This window comes from Gobio gobio, assembly GCF_949357685.1.
Source record: "Gobio gobio genome assembly, chromosome: 20".
Lineage (NCBI taxonomy): Eukaryota > Metazoa > Chordata > Actinopteri > Cypriniformes > Gobionidae > Gobio > Gobio gobio.
Window position 1 is genome coordinate 23829544 of NC_137113.1, and position 15824 is coordinate 23845367.

Here is a 15824-nt window from a genome sequence, read left to right on the forward strand (position 1 = left end):
ATATTTAAAATATATATAAAAAAAAAATTCCTTTAACACTTCATAATAATGGCACACTATGAATCATTAGTTAAGCATTAGTAAATAATTAATTTATCATTTATAAAGCATTAATAAGCAGTTTATAAATACAGCCGTAAATGCTTTATTCTTGATTTATAAGCATATCTATAATGTGTTTAATAATTGTATTTTCATACTTTATTAAAGGGTTAGTTCACCCAAAAATGAAAATTAGCCCATTATTTACTCACCCTCAAGTCATCCTAAGTGTATATGACATTCTTCTTTCAGACGAATAAAATTAAAAAGAGTTATATATATATTATAAGTCCATAAAAGTGTCATATAACTGCTCCACACGGCTCCGGGGGGTTAATAAAGGCCTTATGAAGTAAATTGATGCGTTTGTGTAAGAAAAATATCCATTGTATAAAGTAAATTATCTAGCTTTCGGCCGATCGCCTTCCGTATTCAACTTACGGGAAAAAGTGTAGTGCCTCTCGCAGTTCAAAATGCTTAATGACTACATTGCACACCAGTTACACTTGTCAGACGTAGCATAAGCATTTTGAACTGCGAGAGAAGCCCTTCAGAAGGCCTTTATTTCGGGTGAACTATCCCTTTAATGATCAATGTATCATATCTAAATTAAGTATAACATTATTTACAAACCAGTTATTTAGGAGTTGTCAGTGGTTCACAAGATCATTTAGAAAGTGTAAGTTAATGATTAACAAACAACATTTATACATCTTATTATTTAGACAGTAATAGTTAGTCTTCATCTTATTATTTAGACATTAACACTCAGTGTGTTAATAAATGCTTTATTAACATGTATTCCTACTGTAATTCATGATTAATTCAGGTAGTTATAAAACATTTAGTAGTCAGTTAACTATTTTTGTGAGCTCATCTAAAGTGAGGACTATTTATGCCTTGTAAAGCTTTTACAAAGGAGATTTAAAGGCTCAGTTATTCATTTTGTTGCTTTTTAATATTCACTTGCTTCTTATTTTGTTCTTTTTTGTTCATTGTGTTGCTTGTTCATCACCTTGTGTTGATAACTGAGCTTTTAAATCTCCTTTGTAATAGCTTCACAAGGAATAAATAAAAATCATGAATTACAGTAGGAATATGTGTTAATAAAGTATGTATGCACCGAGTAACTATTATGTCTAAATAGTATAAATGTACATTTAAATAGCTTATTAATCATTTACTTTCACTTTCTAAATTATCTTATGAACCACTGACAACTCAAATAACTGGTTTGTAAATAACGTAAAACTTAATTTAGGAATTGATCATTAATAAAGTATGAAAATACAATTATTAAACACATTATAGATATGTTTATAAATCAAGCTGTATTTATAAATTGCTTACTAATGTCTATTAATGCTTTATAAATGATGAACTAACTATTTACTAATGCTTAACTAATGATTCATAGTGTGCAGTGCAGTCAAAATGTTACCAATTCCTCATATGTTGTGAGTTTAATCGAACTTGTAGGGTCATTAAAAACAAATATTCGCTCCAGACATCATTTTGGTCACTACTGTATATAATATATAACAAAAGAATTAGAATAATTAGAATATTTTTGAGAAAAAATGGCACCTCTAAATAATTACTCAAGTACATTTACAAAAGTACAGACAATGGTTAACAAAAGGAAAAGTTGAAATAAAATAGAAAAGTAGAACAATTACATTGCGGAGGATGCACATAATTGTACATCTACTTCCCTACTAGACAATAACTACAAAGGGAGATACAGAAACCATTTAATTTCATTATTTCACTTAAAATTAATGTCACATGTACAGTTTTTGATAAATACACTGTAAAAAAAAGTTGGGGGGGAAAATTGTGCAAATTGATCATTACATATTGGCCCAATAAATGACTTCCAAATAATTATCGCCATGCAATAAGATGCATTGTACTAATCATAGCTTAAGGTCTTCACTCAAAATTAATATTGTATATTCACCGAACATATTTAATTGTGCTCAGTCAATCTATGAAGTCGAAGTGAAAAATCCATGTTGGCTGAACAAGTCCTACGTCAGAAAAACGGTATACGGTAAACGGTATAGTTGAATCTAATCTAATCTAATACGCATGCGCAAAGTGAGATTTCAAATGCGGAGACGCGGGAGCGGCAGCACGAGCGGAGCCGAACCAGCAGGTGCTGAAGACCGAAACAGACATTCCCAAGAGAATAGAGAGATATTCATCTCACAAAGACGTTGGTGAGTATTTAGCACTGAAATTATTCTCCAGAGTTTTGCTTTATGACCGGGTATGAAGTTTAAAAGACATTTTGTAGAATCACGAGTTCATGCATTCTTTGTTCATGCGTGTGTTCTCGTTTACCACATAATTATCTAATGGTAGCCAATAGTTTTATTTTCCTCATGTCTTATATGTCTAAAACAATAGGTAATAAGGAAATTAAGTCATTTGTGTGATATGTGCGGCATGCGACTTTTGAACACAGTGCGTTTGGCGTCGGCCTCTTTCAGGGCTTGAGTTATTGCCTTTTAATATCAAACACGTCAAGCTCGTGATTTTCTTATGTCCATTCATTCGTCTCATCCTCATTATATAATGAAGAAACTTCTGTTCTGTCTCTTGCCAGATGTGATGCAGGGGAGCTTTGTCATTAATGTTAGTTTTTATTTTTATTTGCAGGTTTTTAGCTTGCAGTGTCGTGTTTTCTTCACCACTTTAAGATTAGTAATTAAAAGTAATGTGATAAAATGTCAACCATGTTGTCTGTTTCTGTATTATGTTTTTAGTCATTTTTGTCTTTTGGGACAGTGAGAAATAAACAATTGTTACTACAATTTAAAATATTTAATTGGACCAACCACACAGTTTCACTGTAAAACATTTCTCCAATTCAAAATTTTCTAGTGACTGATCACATCTAAATGTTTTAGTTGGCCAAATTGATAGTGATCGGTCACTAGAAAATGTTAAATTGGAGAGGCCTGACATTTTTTACAGTGTTGGTAAATTACATTTTTCCATTGGCTCAACATATTATTTCTAATTGAGCCCATGTTAACAGACTGGTGCCACAATGGATAAAATTCAATTCACCGAAATTGAAAATTTTAGATGTGACCAGTCACTAGAAAATTTTGAGTTGGGAAGATTATACATTTTTTACAGTGTATGAATAAAGGGTAGTCATGCTAACCTTAAGTAAACATGGATTATTTGTACTGAACATTTACCCACACTGATAAAAAACAAAACAAAATACCAAGCCACAGAGGGTTAAATTGACATTTCATTAATCTGCCCCACTGCCATATTTGTTATCCAGTCCACCCATTGCAGGCGGACATCTGACGACCCCCTCTTCCCCAAAACTCACCAGGAGTCTGTGTGTGGCTGACTCCAGATGTCCCAGCCTCTTTTGTTACCGTGGAGATTCAGCTGGCCACTGCCCTCTCATTAGTGTCTGCAGATCCATATGTCATGTTAAAGACGGCCTTTGATCAGCAGTGAGCAGGGCAACATTTGAGCCACCTATTTTCACAGCAGACAAAGATTAGAGGCAATCAAATGACAAATACAATAATTTGGAATATGACAAAGCTTGTTTGTAGAGTTGAATGGCTGATTCGAGGAACACTTTGTGAAGACCACCTCTGGCCTACTTCTGAATTCGCTTGAGCAAGAAATAAAAAGCTAATAACACAATACAATATAGTTTATAATAGTATAATTACTTAATGTTAATGCATAATCCTTGCAATAACTGTCACTCTCACAGCATTTGCTGTCACACTGACTTTGACTTAGCCAAAGGTACCTTAAATCAAACAAACAAACTTCCACAGAACTTCCTTATCAACAACTTAATTTCCTTATCCACACCAAGTGATAAAACATGCATTGTCTACATATCTTAACACATTTTCTGGCACCATAATATTGACTATTGTGAAATGTCTTTAAGCTTTATGGTTAGGTTTCATTTTGAACTCTACTTTTGAGTTGCCAATTTCCTTGTTCCTATTCCCAAACAGCTCGTATAGATCCTAACTTAAAATAACAAACACTTTGGGGTGAACCTCTTTAAATAAGTTACCTGAACAATTATGAATTACAAAATAAACTTTGCAAGAAACAAATAATTTCAAACGACAAAATACAAACATGTGAAATGAACGTTTTAAAATCAAGCTGAAAAACAGAATCGGAGAAAAGTGTGAGAAAAGTGACAAAGTTTCACCAAGTCGGAGAGATCATAAGAACAACACCCCTTCCAAACCGAGTTCCCATGGAGACAAGTGGGCTGGCATACAATAGAAGAGAAAAAGAAGGAGTGCGAAAGAGAAAGGAAAAATAGAGAGAAGGACCGAGGGGCACAGGGGAAAGGAACGTAGGATGGGGGGTATTAATGAGCTGTTCGGCAGAAATTTGGGCATGAAAAAAAAGTGGATAAAAGAGGAAGAGTGAAGAGAGAGAACATTTTTCAGTATAAACCCTCATTTTCCTTATCCTCTTGCCCTGATCTCTCCGCAGATCCAAAATATTTCTGAACGTCAAGACAGAGTTTTAAATCACAGTCACACAATTCGGTAGAACAGTTTTAAAACAGGTGGTTCCTGAACTTTTCAATAGCTATAGATAGATTACGCATTGACTGTGAGTGAACTGGATTGATCCATCCAGCAAATGCCAGACAAATTGATTCGGCAATGAAGGCAGGACAAAAAGTACATAGAGGTGCTATTTCTCTGCTCCACGTAATGGCGAGAAGGCCAAATTTGTCATAGAGGGCCGTCTCGGCCAAAGACTCCAATGTTTACTCCTCTGGTCCACCTCTTTTTGCCATAAACGTGCTTCTTTTTAGTCAGGGAAGTAGAGAGAGGAGAAAATGGAAACCAAAGTGCATGTCCATGCTGTACTCTTTGATCTCTCTTTAGGCTACCTCATTTATTTAAAGAGTTTAACCCAAGTATTGTCTGGCGTCTCTCTGTTTCTCCCCACTCCTACTCTTTATCTCTTTCCCTTCGTGTCTCTATAGCCAAGCTTTTTTTCTGTTGGCATGGCTCCTGTTTGTTTTCAGCCATTTTGGGGACTGGCAGTGCTCGTAACAAACTGCTTAAATGGCGTCCTCTCACTCGCTCATTCTCTCCCTCACTCCCGTTCTCCCTCCCTTCCTTGCTATCATCAGGCTTGGTGTATGTAGAGTGTGTGCATGGTGAAAGTGTGTGTCTAATGAACAAAAAAATTTGGAATAAAAAGAGAATTGGAATTAAAATGAGGCTGGGGGGGTAGGTGCGGGTGAGTAAGGGGTACGAGGCTGGGGGAGATAAAAAATGCAAAAACAGCCCAGAATCATGTGTCAGTGGCAAACTGAAGTGTGAGAGAGAGAGAGAGAGAGAGAGAGTGAGCGAGAGTGCAGGCGAGGGAAGGAGAGATAGAGCAGCAGAAGGAGGGGGAGAGTCAGAGTGCGAGAGAGTCGTTTCTGCCCTCTACATAGCGCTGCCTGTATGCACGCGCTTGTCTTTCCCTGTGTTCTCTCTCTCTCTCTCACTCATACACGCACACGGGAACACGCAGACCAGGACACACAGACCGAGGGAGGGAAAGTGAGAGAGTGAGAGAGAGAACACATCGCAGCCGAGATGCAGCAGAAGGTTTTCCGAGGTACGTTGTCTTGTTGTGTGCTTGCCTAGCGGAGAATGGACGCGAGAAGGAGAGACTTTTTCCTCTGATCTAAATCTGTCTTCACCTCTTCCTGCTTCTTGCATTTCTGTGCCACTCTCATATCATATCGATGTTGTTTTGGTTCTGTGTAGACACCAGAAATGTGTGTGTGTGTGGGTTTGTGTGTGTGCTAATCAAGGCCTGTCTCCCTTATCCTCCGCTGTTGTGGCTGAACCACGCAGTTCTTTTTCAGGGCTGGTGAGTCGCTCCAAGATTAAAGTAAAATTACAATAAAGCTTCATACTTTTTGCGTTCTCTTGCCATATTTCTGTTCTGCTGGATTTGGATACTTTCTGTTGTGGCAAGTTCACTTCTGACGAAATTATCTCAATAGCAAAGGACTCGGTTTTAGAATTAACGACCAAGTGACGTCTTGGAATATGGAGCCCTTAAAAAACAGTTTCTACCCATGTATACCTAAGGTGGATGATATTATAAGATGCACATTCACTTTTTAAAATTTACACTGTCTTTTCCTGTGTAGCATACTTAGTAGTACACTATTAACAGCCCCTACAAGGCCATAGGGTCAGAGGTCGTTAGAAGCCAAGCAGCCAAGTTGTATTGAGGTGAGTTGAATATACGCCAGGGTCAAATTGAATTTTCTGCCACTGCTTAAGGGTTCAAGTCAGCTAGCATGCGATATTTGTAATTTAAACCCTGGCATATGTTAGCATAAAGTTTATGGAATACTGTAGCAACAGAGGTATCAATGTTAGAATGGAAACATGGCAGGGCTGCTCGTTTTTCCTAAACAAACTAAAGAATTATGGAAGCAGATTCAGGCATGATCTAGAGGAAGTAGCTTCAGCCAGGAGTTTCTCACTCTATCAGTGATGACATTTTCTTCCAGTTTTGCTCTACTTAGAATATCGTCCTTGATCATATTACAGCAACAGATTCATGGGAATCACTTGTCAAGTTAAAACTCAGTCGACCATGTCGAACACAGCGTGTAACACGGGCAGACTCGCTGGAGCATGGCCCGTCATGCCAAATCACAGAGATACCATAAATTGTTCAGGGGGAAAGCAAAGAGTGAGGAAATCCTAACACAAACTCAACCATCCTCGGACCATCCTTCTCCATCTCCCAACTGCTTCCCTCTTGCCCTTGCAAAACAGCCCACTCCTCCTTTTTGCTCTTTTCCTACCCCTCATCTATCCTCTGGCTGGCTCCACTATGTTTTTGGCAGGGGGTTGTGCAGAGTTCAGTATCTAGCGACAGCCCCCTTTTCACAGTCAGCCTCACCCTGGTGGGCCCCGTCACGGCCACACGGAAACAGGCGGCCTTCACTCATTACCCTTTTCCACTGCCATTCAGTCCATGGTCTCTTTCACTGGCACAGCTAAATACAAGACCTTTAGCCCATTATCTGGCTTCTTCCGAGCCTCTTCTCAGTTCCTAACCCACTGGTGACAGCATTATAAAACTAGTGGTCTCATGTGCGTAAATTGAAAATCTTTACCTGGATGACTTGCCTGCACTTCGCTTTCCAGCTGATGACGCAGATGTGAACATTCGTTTTCAATTTCCAACATTTGGGAGAAAGTCAATTTGCAACCCTTTTTTTCAAATTGATTTTGCAAGATGCAACACCTTAATACTTCTGCTCTAACTCTTTCAGTAGGTTACATGTTTGAGTAGAGGGGCAGTCAGAGGGGGGAGGCAAAGGCCCTGTCACGCTTGGCCAGCCTCTTGCGCCAGGAACTGTTTGTTGAGAGGCAGTGTGTGCGTCATATGCGAAGAGAAAAGGAGGGTGAGAGGGAGAGATAAATAGGGACAGACGTACAGAGAAAATGAGGGGGTGGCAGATGTGTTTGTCCATTCACTATGCGAGCACCATGTAAAACTGTGTCATTCTTAGGCCTAGTTTTACGCCATAGCAGCCAGTCACAACAAGCACCGGACAGGTTTAAATATTTTTCCTGTCTAACTCTTCCTGACTCTTCCTGTCTAAATATACTCTTATGTAACATCTATTATTATGCAGGAGTTCTGGTATACATCCTCTCAGCTGCATTTGTGGTGTGCTGGGTAACGCTAGCTGTCAAACCACTTGTTTACAGACAGACCGGTTCATATGTGCCTGCATGCCTGCAAATGTGTTTGCGTGTTGAGAGGAGAATGCTTGCGTGTGTGTGCGTGCAGCTTGTTGACTGCCTGTCTGTGTGTGTGTGTGTGTGTGCATATATGTGTTTCTGTGCATGTGTAAGTGTGTGTTTGTGGCTGTTCCTGTCTCCAGGCCTGGATCTTGCTTTCTTCCCCACCTCTCTCTCTCTCTCTCTCTCTCTCTCTCTCTCTCTCCATTGCTCTCCCTCCTCCTCTCTTTCTCTCTCTGCAATAACAGTGCTGACCTAGTTTCAGTGTGTTCAGGGCTGCTTGTGGAATTTTACAGAGGCCTGCCTGCCTGGCTAAAACGCAGGCAGAAAACCATGACTGGGGATTTTCTCTGGTGTCGCATCATTAGTGCTAGCTAAGAATGCTCTTTCTCTATGGCTAACAAGCAGGTTAAGCAAACAATATGATAATAGCGACCAAAAATGTTTATGAATGCAATAAAAGTAAATGTGGACTATTCACTCTCAGACTGCTAAAGAAAAACTGGCATGACAGTATGAATCATGTGGTTTTCTGCATTACATGATAGTAAAATACATATTTATACAAATATCCAGATAACTTTATCAGGAATACAAGATGCTTCAGTTCAAAAGGCCATCTATATTTTGGTACCTTTTCAGTCTAGGCATATTTGGAGCACTTTGACTATAAATAACACCCTGTTGGGGAAATCTTAATTAAATCTTAGCAGTGTTCAATTAGGTGAAGCAAATGCTGTGACTCAGTGGGGTTGATTGCTCAGATTCTTTCCACACTTTCAGATTTTGTCATGCCAAATTCGGAAACTGAGATGACTGCAACCAACCTTGTCTGACTAAGTTGCATGTGTATGATTACCATAATGGATTGCTTACCTGGTTTTAAACCGTATCACACCTATTTGCATACTTTTTGTCATGCGCTTTTCTTGTCAGTTTAATACTAGAAAAAAACACTCTCTGGTGTTTGTGGTTGTCAAAAAATCTACAATGTTTCCAGTGATTAAAACACAATATATGAAAATTATTTTCGTTCTGTTTCAGGATTAAGAACGGGGTCATGGTGTCGGGAGAGGATTGCTGGGACCCTCTCCACACCTGCGCTGCACTCTTGGAGCTGAATGTGAATGCATGGCAATCCCCGTCCTGTTTTATACCAAGATAATCAAAGATGCACAATGTTACCTACATCTAGGAGTCGTTATCTCTGAACTTGACCTCAATGAACTGCCATCTTCTTGATCTGAAATTTCTGTTCTCCACCATCCTTCAATCGACAACTTCTGCACTAAAGATATAGCTAGAACAGACCTTTCTGGACCTTGCTGGACTACAGATAAACCCTTTGACTGTCTAGTGCTCTGTTTTTGGCCAACGATAGCCTTGGAGAACATCTTAGAGGACTTGTACAAGGATCCAATGAAACACAGAAATAAACACATGAGAGGAGACAGGATGGGAGAGGGCACGGAGGAGGCAGATGGTGCCAAAACTACGAGGATATCGCTCAGTTTTCCCCTCAGCGCTGGATTGCCTGGCTTTTCTGCACAGAAGCACTGCTCCTCATCCCACCCCACTTCCTCTTCTGACGTCCATGACAGAGACAGCTTAGATGGCATGGCATGGAAGGGGAAAGCATTCAGAGACAAACAGCTATCCAAAACATCATCAAAAACTGACCGCCTGCCATGCTCTTCCTCCTCCTTCCCAGTTGATCTAACTGCTCCAGTCAGTAAGAACTGCAAGTCATCTGTGTCATTTTCTGTTGATGGTAGTGGTTCCCGATATCCAACATCTCCCTTACAACACTCTAATAAAATGGACTGTTCAAAAGAGACAGCTGAGGTCAGTCTCAATAATGGGCACAAAGAGCATTCAACAACAGAAACGGCACACATACTTTTCAACCTCAGTGCAAGAGCCTACCAGGACCAAGGTATAAAGGATCCAGAGAGTTCAAAAGGCAAAAAACGCAAGGCAAACAGCCTCCATGTTGAACTGAGCCTTCCTCTTCCTAGCATCAACCCTCACTCACCTTCATCAACCCCTCCTCCTCCTCCTTCACCCTCATCTGTCTCTCTAACTTCCTCCCCCTTGACTCTCCCCACGCCATCTTTCCATGACTCCTTTCGGGAAGTGCCGAAGCCAGAACTACTGTGTGGGGTGTGCCACCGTCTGTTCAGCACTGCCTCGTCCCTCACTGTCCACATGCGTCTCCATCGGGGGGGACGAGTACTCAGCTGCCGCCACTGTGGCAAAGCCTTCATCCATAATAAAAGACTGCAATCCCATGAGGCCACCTGCAGGCAAGGGCTGCCAGCTTTTCCAGTGCCACCCAAAGAAGAGCCCCTGGAGGAGGGTGAAGTGGAGGGGGAGAGAGCAGATGAGGCTGCAGAGCCAGAACAGCTTGGACATGAAACAAGGCCTGGCCGACCCATAAAGAAAGTGCGCGACATTCATGCCCGTCATGCTGGAACACTGACTTGCAGGGATGCCCTGGGGGAAGAGGATCACTTTGTAAAAGTGGTGGATGGACATATCATTTACTTTTGCTCCGTGTGCGAGCGCTCTTACATGACTTTGTCTAGCCTGAAGCGACACTCCAATGTGCATTCATGGCGCCGTAAGTACCCCTGTCACTACTGTGACAAGGTTTTTGCTCTGGCTGAGTACCGCACCAAACATGAGGTGTGGCACACTGGTGAAAGACGCTACCAATGCATCTTTTGCTGGGAAGCATTTCCTACCTACTACAACCTTAAAACACACCAAAAGGCTTTCCATGGTATCAATCCTGGCTTGATCTCAAGTGAGAAAACAGCCAATGGTGGTTACAAGCAGAAGGTCAATGCCCTTAAACTGTACCGCCTGTTGCCCATGCGATCTTTAAAGAGACCTTACAAAACATATAGTCAGCCAATGGCTGATAGACTACTCGCTTCTGATTCATCAGATACCCTGCCTTTATCGATGGATGACAGCCTCCCACAACCTCTAGACACAAATAAATTGGAGTCTTTCCTGAAAGATCTTCAAACCCCAGACATCAAGGCTGAGCCTGAGGGATTCCCTATCAGGCTGGGTGTAGAGCAGGGTAAAAAACTAGATTCTCCCCAAACAGACATGGGAGTAGAAGCAAGAGAGACAGAGGGGTCAGATTTATGGCTGTCAGGTAGTAACAATGGCAAAGGAAAAACTCCAAAGTGCCAAGAAGGAGCTGTCTCTTCAGTCATTGCATTTGCACACAGCAAACCCTCAGTCATCATGCACAGCACTGCAGTTTCTTCTTCTGTCATTGTTCACAGAAATAAAATGGAATCTGAGGAGAGAAAAAGAAGTCCAGAAAATCATTCAAAGACAAGTCAAAAACAGATTAGAAAACATAGAGAGAAAGAGCACACAGAGGCATACAGGGAGTGGGATGCTGTCAGTTTAGACCCAGAGGTCTTGAAAATCAGACAGCCAACAGAGAAACTTCACAAGGGACGAAAAGTTCACAATAAAACAGAGTCAACTAAGACAATACCTTTAGCGGTGGGATCGGAAGTCAAAGGCAGCGGTCCACTTTGTCAGATTACTGTGCGCATAGGGGAGGAGGCCATTGTCAAACGAAGCATCTCAGAAACAGATCTAAGGAGAGACAAAAGCCCTACACGCAGCAAACCCAAAAAGAGTAACCTCTCACAAGAGGACCAGAGAAAGCAACGGCACACCCATCATCACCAACGTAAACACCGCAACTCCAGTCAGGAAGGAAAGGAGGGGGAGCCCAAATGGAAAAACCCTAAACTCAAAGGCAAGGTGAGGAAATATTTCTTCCGGCAGGAGGTCAGGGAGGACAGAAATGACCATGATGTGGAGGACAACCTATGGAGGCCTTACTATTCTTACAAACCCAAGCGAAAGGCTCTTCATATGCAGGGGGCTAAAGCTTGGAAACGCAAAATGCATTACAAACGATCCCTGAGGCCTATTAGGAGAGCTGAGAGACTAATAAAAAATTTGAATAAAGAAGTTGACAATGAAGATGCAGATGAGGGAGAGGAAAGGAGACAAAAAGTAAAGAAAGAGCAGAGAGAAGTTACTGATCCACAGAAAGCTGAAGTCAAAGAAACATCACACACTTTTCCTGTCTCTTCAAGAACAGAACAGAAGGAAAAAGAAAAGGGAACTCATGGGAAGCCTGATCTCCCTCTCCCTTTATCTGTTCCTCAGGCTACACTCAATCCTCAACACACAGCATCCTCTATCATCAAGCAAAGATGGTCAGAAGATCAGGCATCTGAGTGTGGAACATGTGGGCGCTGGTTCTCCAGCCCAAGGAAACGAGACAAGCATGAGTTGACACATCTGTTTGAATTTGTGTGCATGCTTTGCAGAGCTCCATTCCCCTCGCAATCAAAGCTAGAGGAACATCAGAGAACTCAACATCCCAAAAACAAGCCCCTGTCTGCCCCTACTTTCTTCACTTCCCAGTCATCAAGAAGCGAAGCGGAAATGAAAGCAGATGAGAATGGAGTGGATGGACAGTCCATAGAGAAAGGCAGCCCAGTTCGCTTGGGCAGGAGGCCTTTGATCAGATATACATGCTCACAATGTGATAAGGTCTGCAAAACCTCTGCTGCACTCAATTGCCACCTCAAGCGACATGAGTTAGGCAGTTCAACCGAGGTTGAAGACACACAGGAAAAGCAAGACATGCCAAGCTACGCACCTTCTGCAACGGAAACTATACCAAGCAAAGGTTTAGACACCAATTGTGAACAAGTACAGCCTGTGTCTGTCATATATTACTCCAAACCAGACTGTCAAATCACAGACAACCAACTGGGTGAGAACATGGACGAACACCAAAGAGTCAGAAATTGTCAAAGCCCCAAAGTGGCAACCAATGACAGAGTCCACAGTCCATTGTGTGCACAGTTTTCCCAAGTTATGCACAGTCCCCCTTTAGAAAGGTTTAATGTCATCTCTCCTAACCTCCCTAGTGTACTAGTAATGAATGGTACAGAGTGCCTAGACTACAGAACACCAGAAAAACGGAATTTAGACACACTAAACCAACAGAAAAGAAGCCAAACGCCGAGCGACAGGCAAATCCAGGTTTCTCAAATGCTGACAGAGCCTCAGATTAGAAGAGAAACAACTCCATCTGTACCCATATCACTAAAAACAGGCAGAGGTTATGTGTGTAGAGAAGATGACATTAATCCAAATGAAGATTTCAGTGATCTACAAGATGCTCAGGATCTAAGAATCTTTCCTCAATCCAGCAGCCAAGCCCAAGACTTATCCATGCCAACAATACTGGCAAAACAAAGGGAGCTTGATCAACAGATTAAACATCCATCCAACATCTCAAAGGAACGGTCTTGTAATGAGGTGTCGTTGGTAGTGCCCAAAGAGGAACCACTCAGTCCTTTACCATCTCCTACATGCTCTGTCATTCAAACCACTCCAAAAGTACCTTCTCAAAGGTATTCAAAGTCACCTTGTCACTCTCCAGGACCCTTGGACCTACAGTTGCGACCACAGCTGGAGCAAAGCCAATCACACAGAGGAAGGTACAACACTGAAAAACAGGGTCTTATGTTGCAGATGACTTCAGCTGGGATGAGCGAGCCTTCTTGCCACACCCTGCTACATCCTCAAGTGCCCACAGCAGAGCCTGAATCAAAGGAAAACGCCTCTCTCACTCCTACAGAACACCACAGGGGCTCAGGCTACCCTGTCCAGGAGCTTACTCTTCCCTTAGTCATACCTGGAGGGTACTGCTCTGGTAAGAAACAGGAGGAGCAAATCCTGATGTCTTACCCTGCTGGACCCCTACATTTTCCAACACTTGGGAAGATGGTACCCCACCCTGACTCTGCTAAACTGCCCTTTTACCCCGACCCCTATCACCTACTGTATGGCCCACAGCTACTGCCATACCCCTATAACCTTGCTGCCCTTCCAATGACTCTAAATATGATGGCATCAGGGGACAAAGAGCCCTTACCCTTCTTGCCTTTTTTCAATTACGCTGCCACTGCTGCCCCTTTAACAGGCACAGTGCCCCATCATTTAGTTGTGAACCCCAGCCTATACAACAGCGGCGGCAGCAGTAGCACAAAGCAGGACAACCCATAAGTGAGTACGTTATGGCAGCAAGGTAATACCTGTAAAAGAGCAGAGGAGGCCATTAAGGGTGGAAATTATGTTTTCCTGTTTGTTAACTGAACACTCTTGCACAGCTCTTACTTTTCTTTTGTAACGCAGCAAATGCATAGGCATACATAGGAATCAAATGTGATGGAAAGATGGAGGGGTGTCTTGAAGACAAGAAGGAAAGGTTATAAGGGGGCGAAGAACAAAAAATATAACGCCCCCTTCAGGCACTGCCAAGATGCACCTCCAACACACCACTTCTTTGCCTCTTCTGTAGTGTCATTAGAGCTTGGATATCGATCCTCTCAGAGTCTTTACAATATTATGGATAACACGTGAACAATAACAGCTAACAGGATGTGTGTTTTGCTCAATTAATTCTGTCTGTTTCCCATAATAAGGACAGTATAACAACAATAATGATAATAATAGTTGTGTTTATTATACTGCTTATAGTAATGCAAGGCTGGCTTATCATTAAAAGGAAAAATGTTCAACACACAGGGAAGGAAGACGCAGAAGCAGTTGCATGTGTGTGTGTGTGTGTGAGAGAGAGCGAGAGAGAGAGTGAGAGAGAGAGAGTGTGTGTGTGTGTGTGTGTGTGTGCGTGCGTGCCTGCATGAGTGTGTACAGTGTGCGATTTTGTATAGAGGTAATGCATGGAGACTTTGGGGTAGCTCATAGTGTCATATCTTACATCGGTACTCCAGTCATGTGTTTTTCAGTATTCTGGCTTTATGTGTGCCTGCAGGTTTGTGTAAGTGTATTTGTGGGGTGTGTTGGGGGTGTAGGCATGCACACTTATAATCATTTGTGCTGCATCAGCCTTGGTCAGTTCCATGGAAGTTCACGAAAAACATAATTCCTGGAAAAGGTGTTATAATCTTAATAGGTCAGTAAATAGAAAACATAGATGAAGTTCTTCTTTCGTAAATCATAGCATAGCAACTTGATGGTGTAGCTACATGTCATATGGATTAAACATATTATTATGTGATGCCTTCACTAACCAGGATTATCATGACAAGATCAAATGTATGGTGATTTAGAATCCACTCTACTTTTGACCATGTTATGTCTAGAGACAGATTGTGTTTCACATAGTTTCGTTTGTAGGATGTGGGTATTAATCCTTGATCATTTATGAAATAAGTCTGTGTACTTCCAGTACTCCTGCCAACTGTTTCATCTCTTCCAACAACATACGTTCCAGTCGACTTCATGTTTTGTGGCCTTCTCCTCCCCACTGCCCCCTGGTGTCCACCAAAGACACTCCATTCACTGACTGAATTTGAGACGTGACAGAATGGGTGAAACGAAGTGAGACAAACAGAGATTAAAACAGAGTGAGAGTGTGAGCAAAATTTGGGAGTAAAGTGGAGAAAAGCGCAGAGAGAATCGTATAGGCTACTTGTAAGAAGCAGTAGTTGGTGAATGTTAGTTTTAGGAAAACATAATCTACTACAAGCAAGCCACCATTTCTGTTGGTTAGCTAATTCTCTCTCCTCCGCAGCAGAGAGAAGAGAAGGAGAGGACGTCAGTCAGTCCTGACGCCCCTGCAGGGCTTGCACTATGGGACTTATAGCACTGGAGTGGCTTGAGCTCTCCCTTGTACTTTCTTGTTTTTTTTCTTTGGTTTTTCACTATATTATTTGTTTGATTTATATATTTTTCCCTTTTTGGTAGCGAGACAAGGCTTGTACTTGAAGCTCATTCAAGTACACAAGAATATGAATGTAATTTCGTCATGAGGTTAAAAAATAAAAGTATGATAGATCATTTCTGTACGCTGACTTGAAAAATAACATGTAATATTGGAAC

The 15824-nt window shown here is 41.6% G+C and overlaps 1 protein-coding gene across 2 annotated transcripts; it reads left to right on the plus strand.

Moving 5' to 3' along the window:
• Positions 1-5463: 5463 nt before the first annotated feature.
• Positions 5464-15782, plus strand: zbtb4 (zinc finger and BTB domain containing 4). Of its 2 annotated transcripts, XM_079801548.1 has the most exons (3): positions 5464-5691; positions 8898-13985; positions 15172-15782. In XM_079801548.1, the coding sequence occupies exon 2, from the start codon at positions 9273-9275 to the stop codon at positions 13983-13985; it is 4713 nt and encodes a 1570-aa protein (XP_079657674.1). In that variant the 5' UTR covers positions 5464-5691; positions 8898-9272; the 3' UTR covers positions 15172-15782. The 2 variants fall into 2 exon arrangements, with proteins under 2 accessions (XP_079657674.1, XP_079657673.1); XM_079801547.1 differs by having other exon boundaries at positions 8898-15782.
• Positions 15783-15824: the final 42 nt, after the last annotated feature.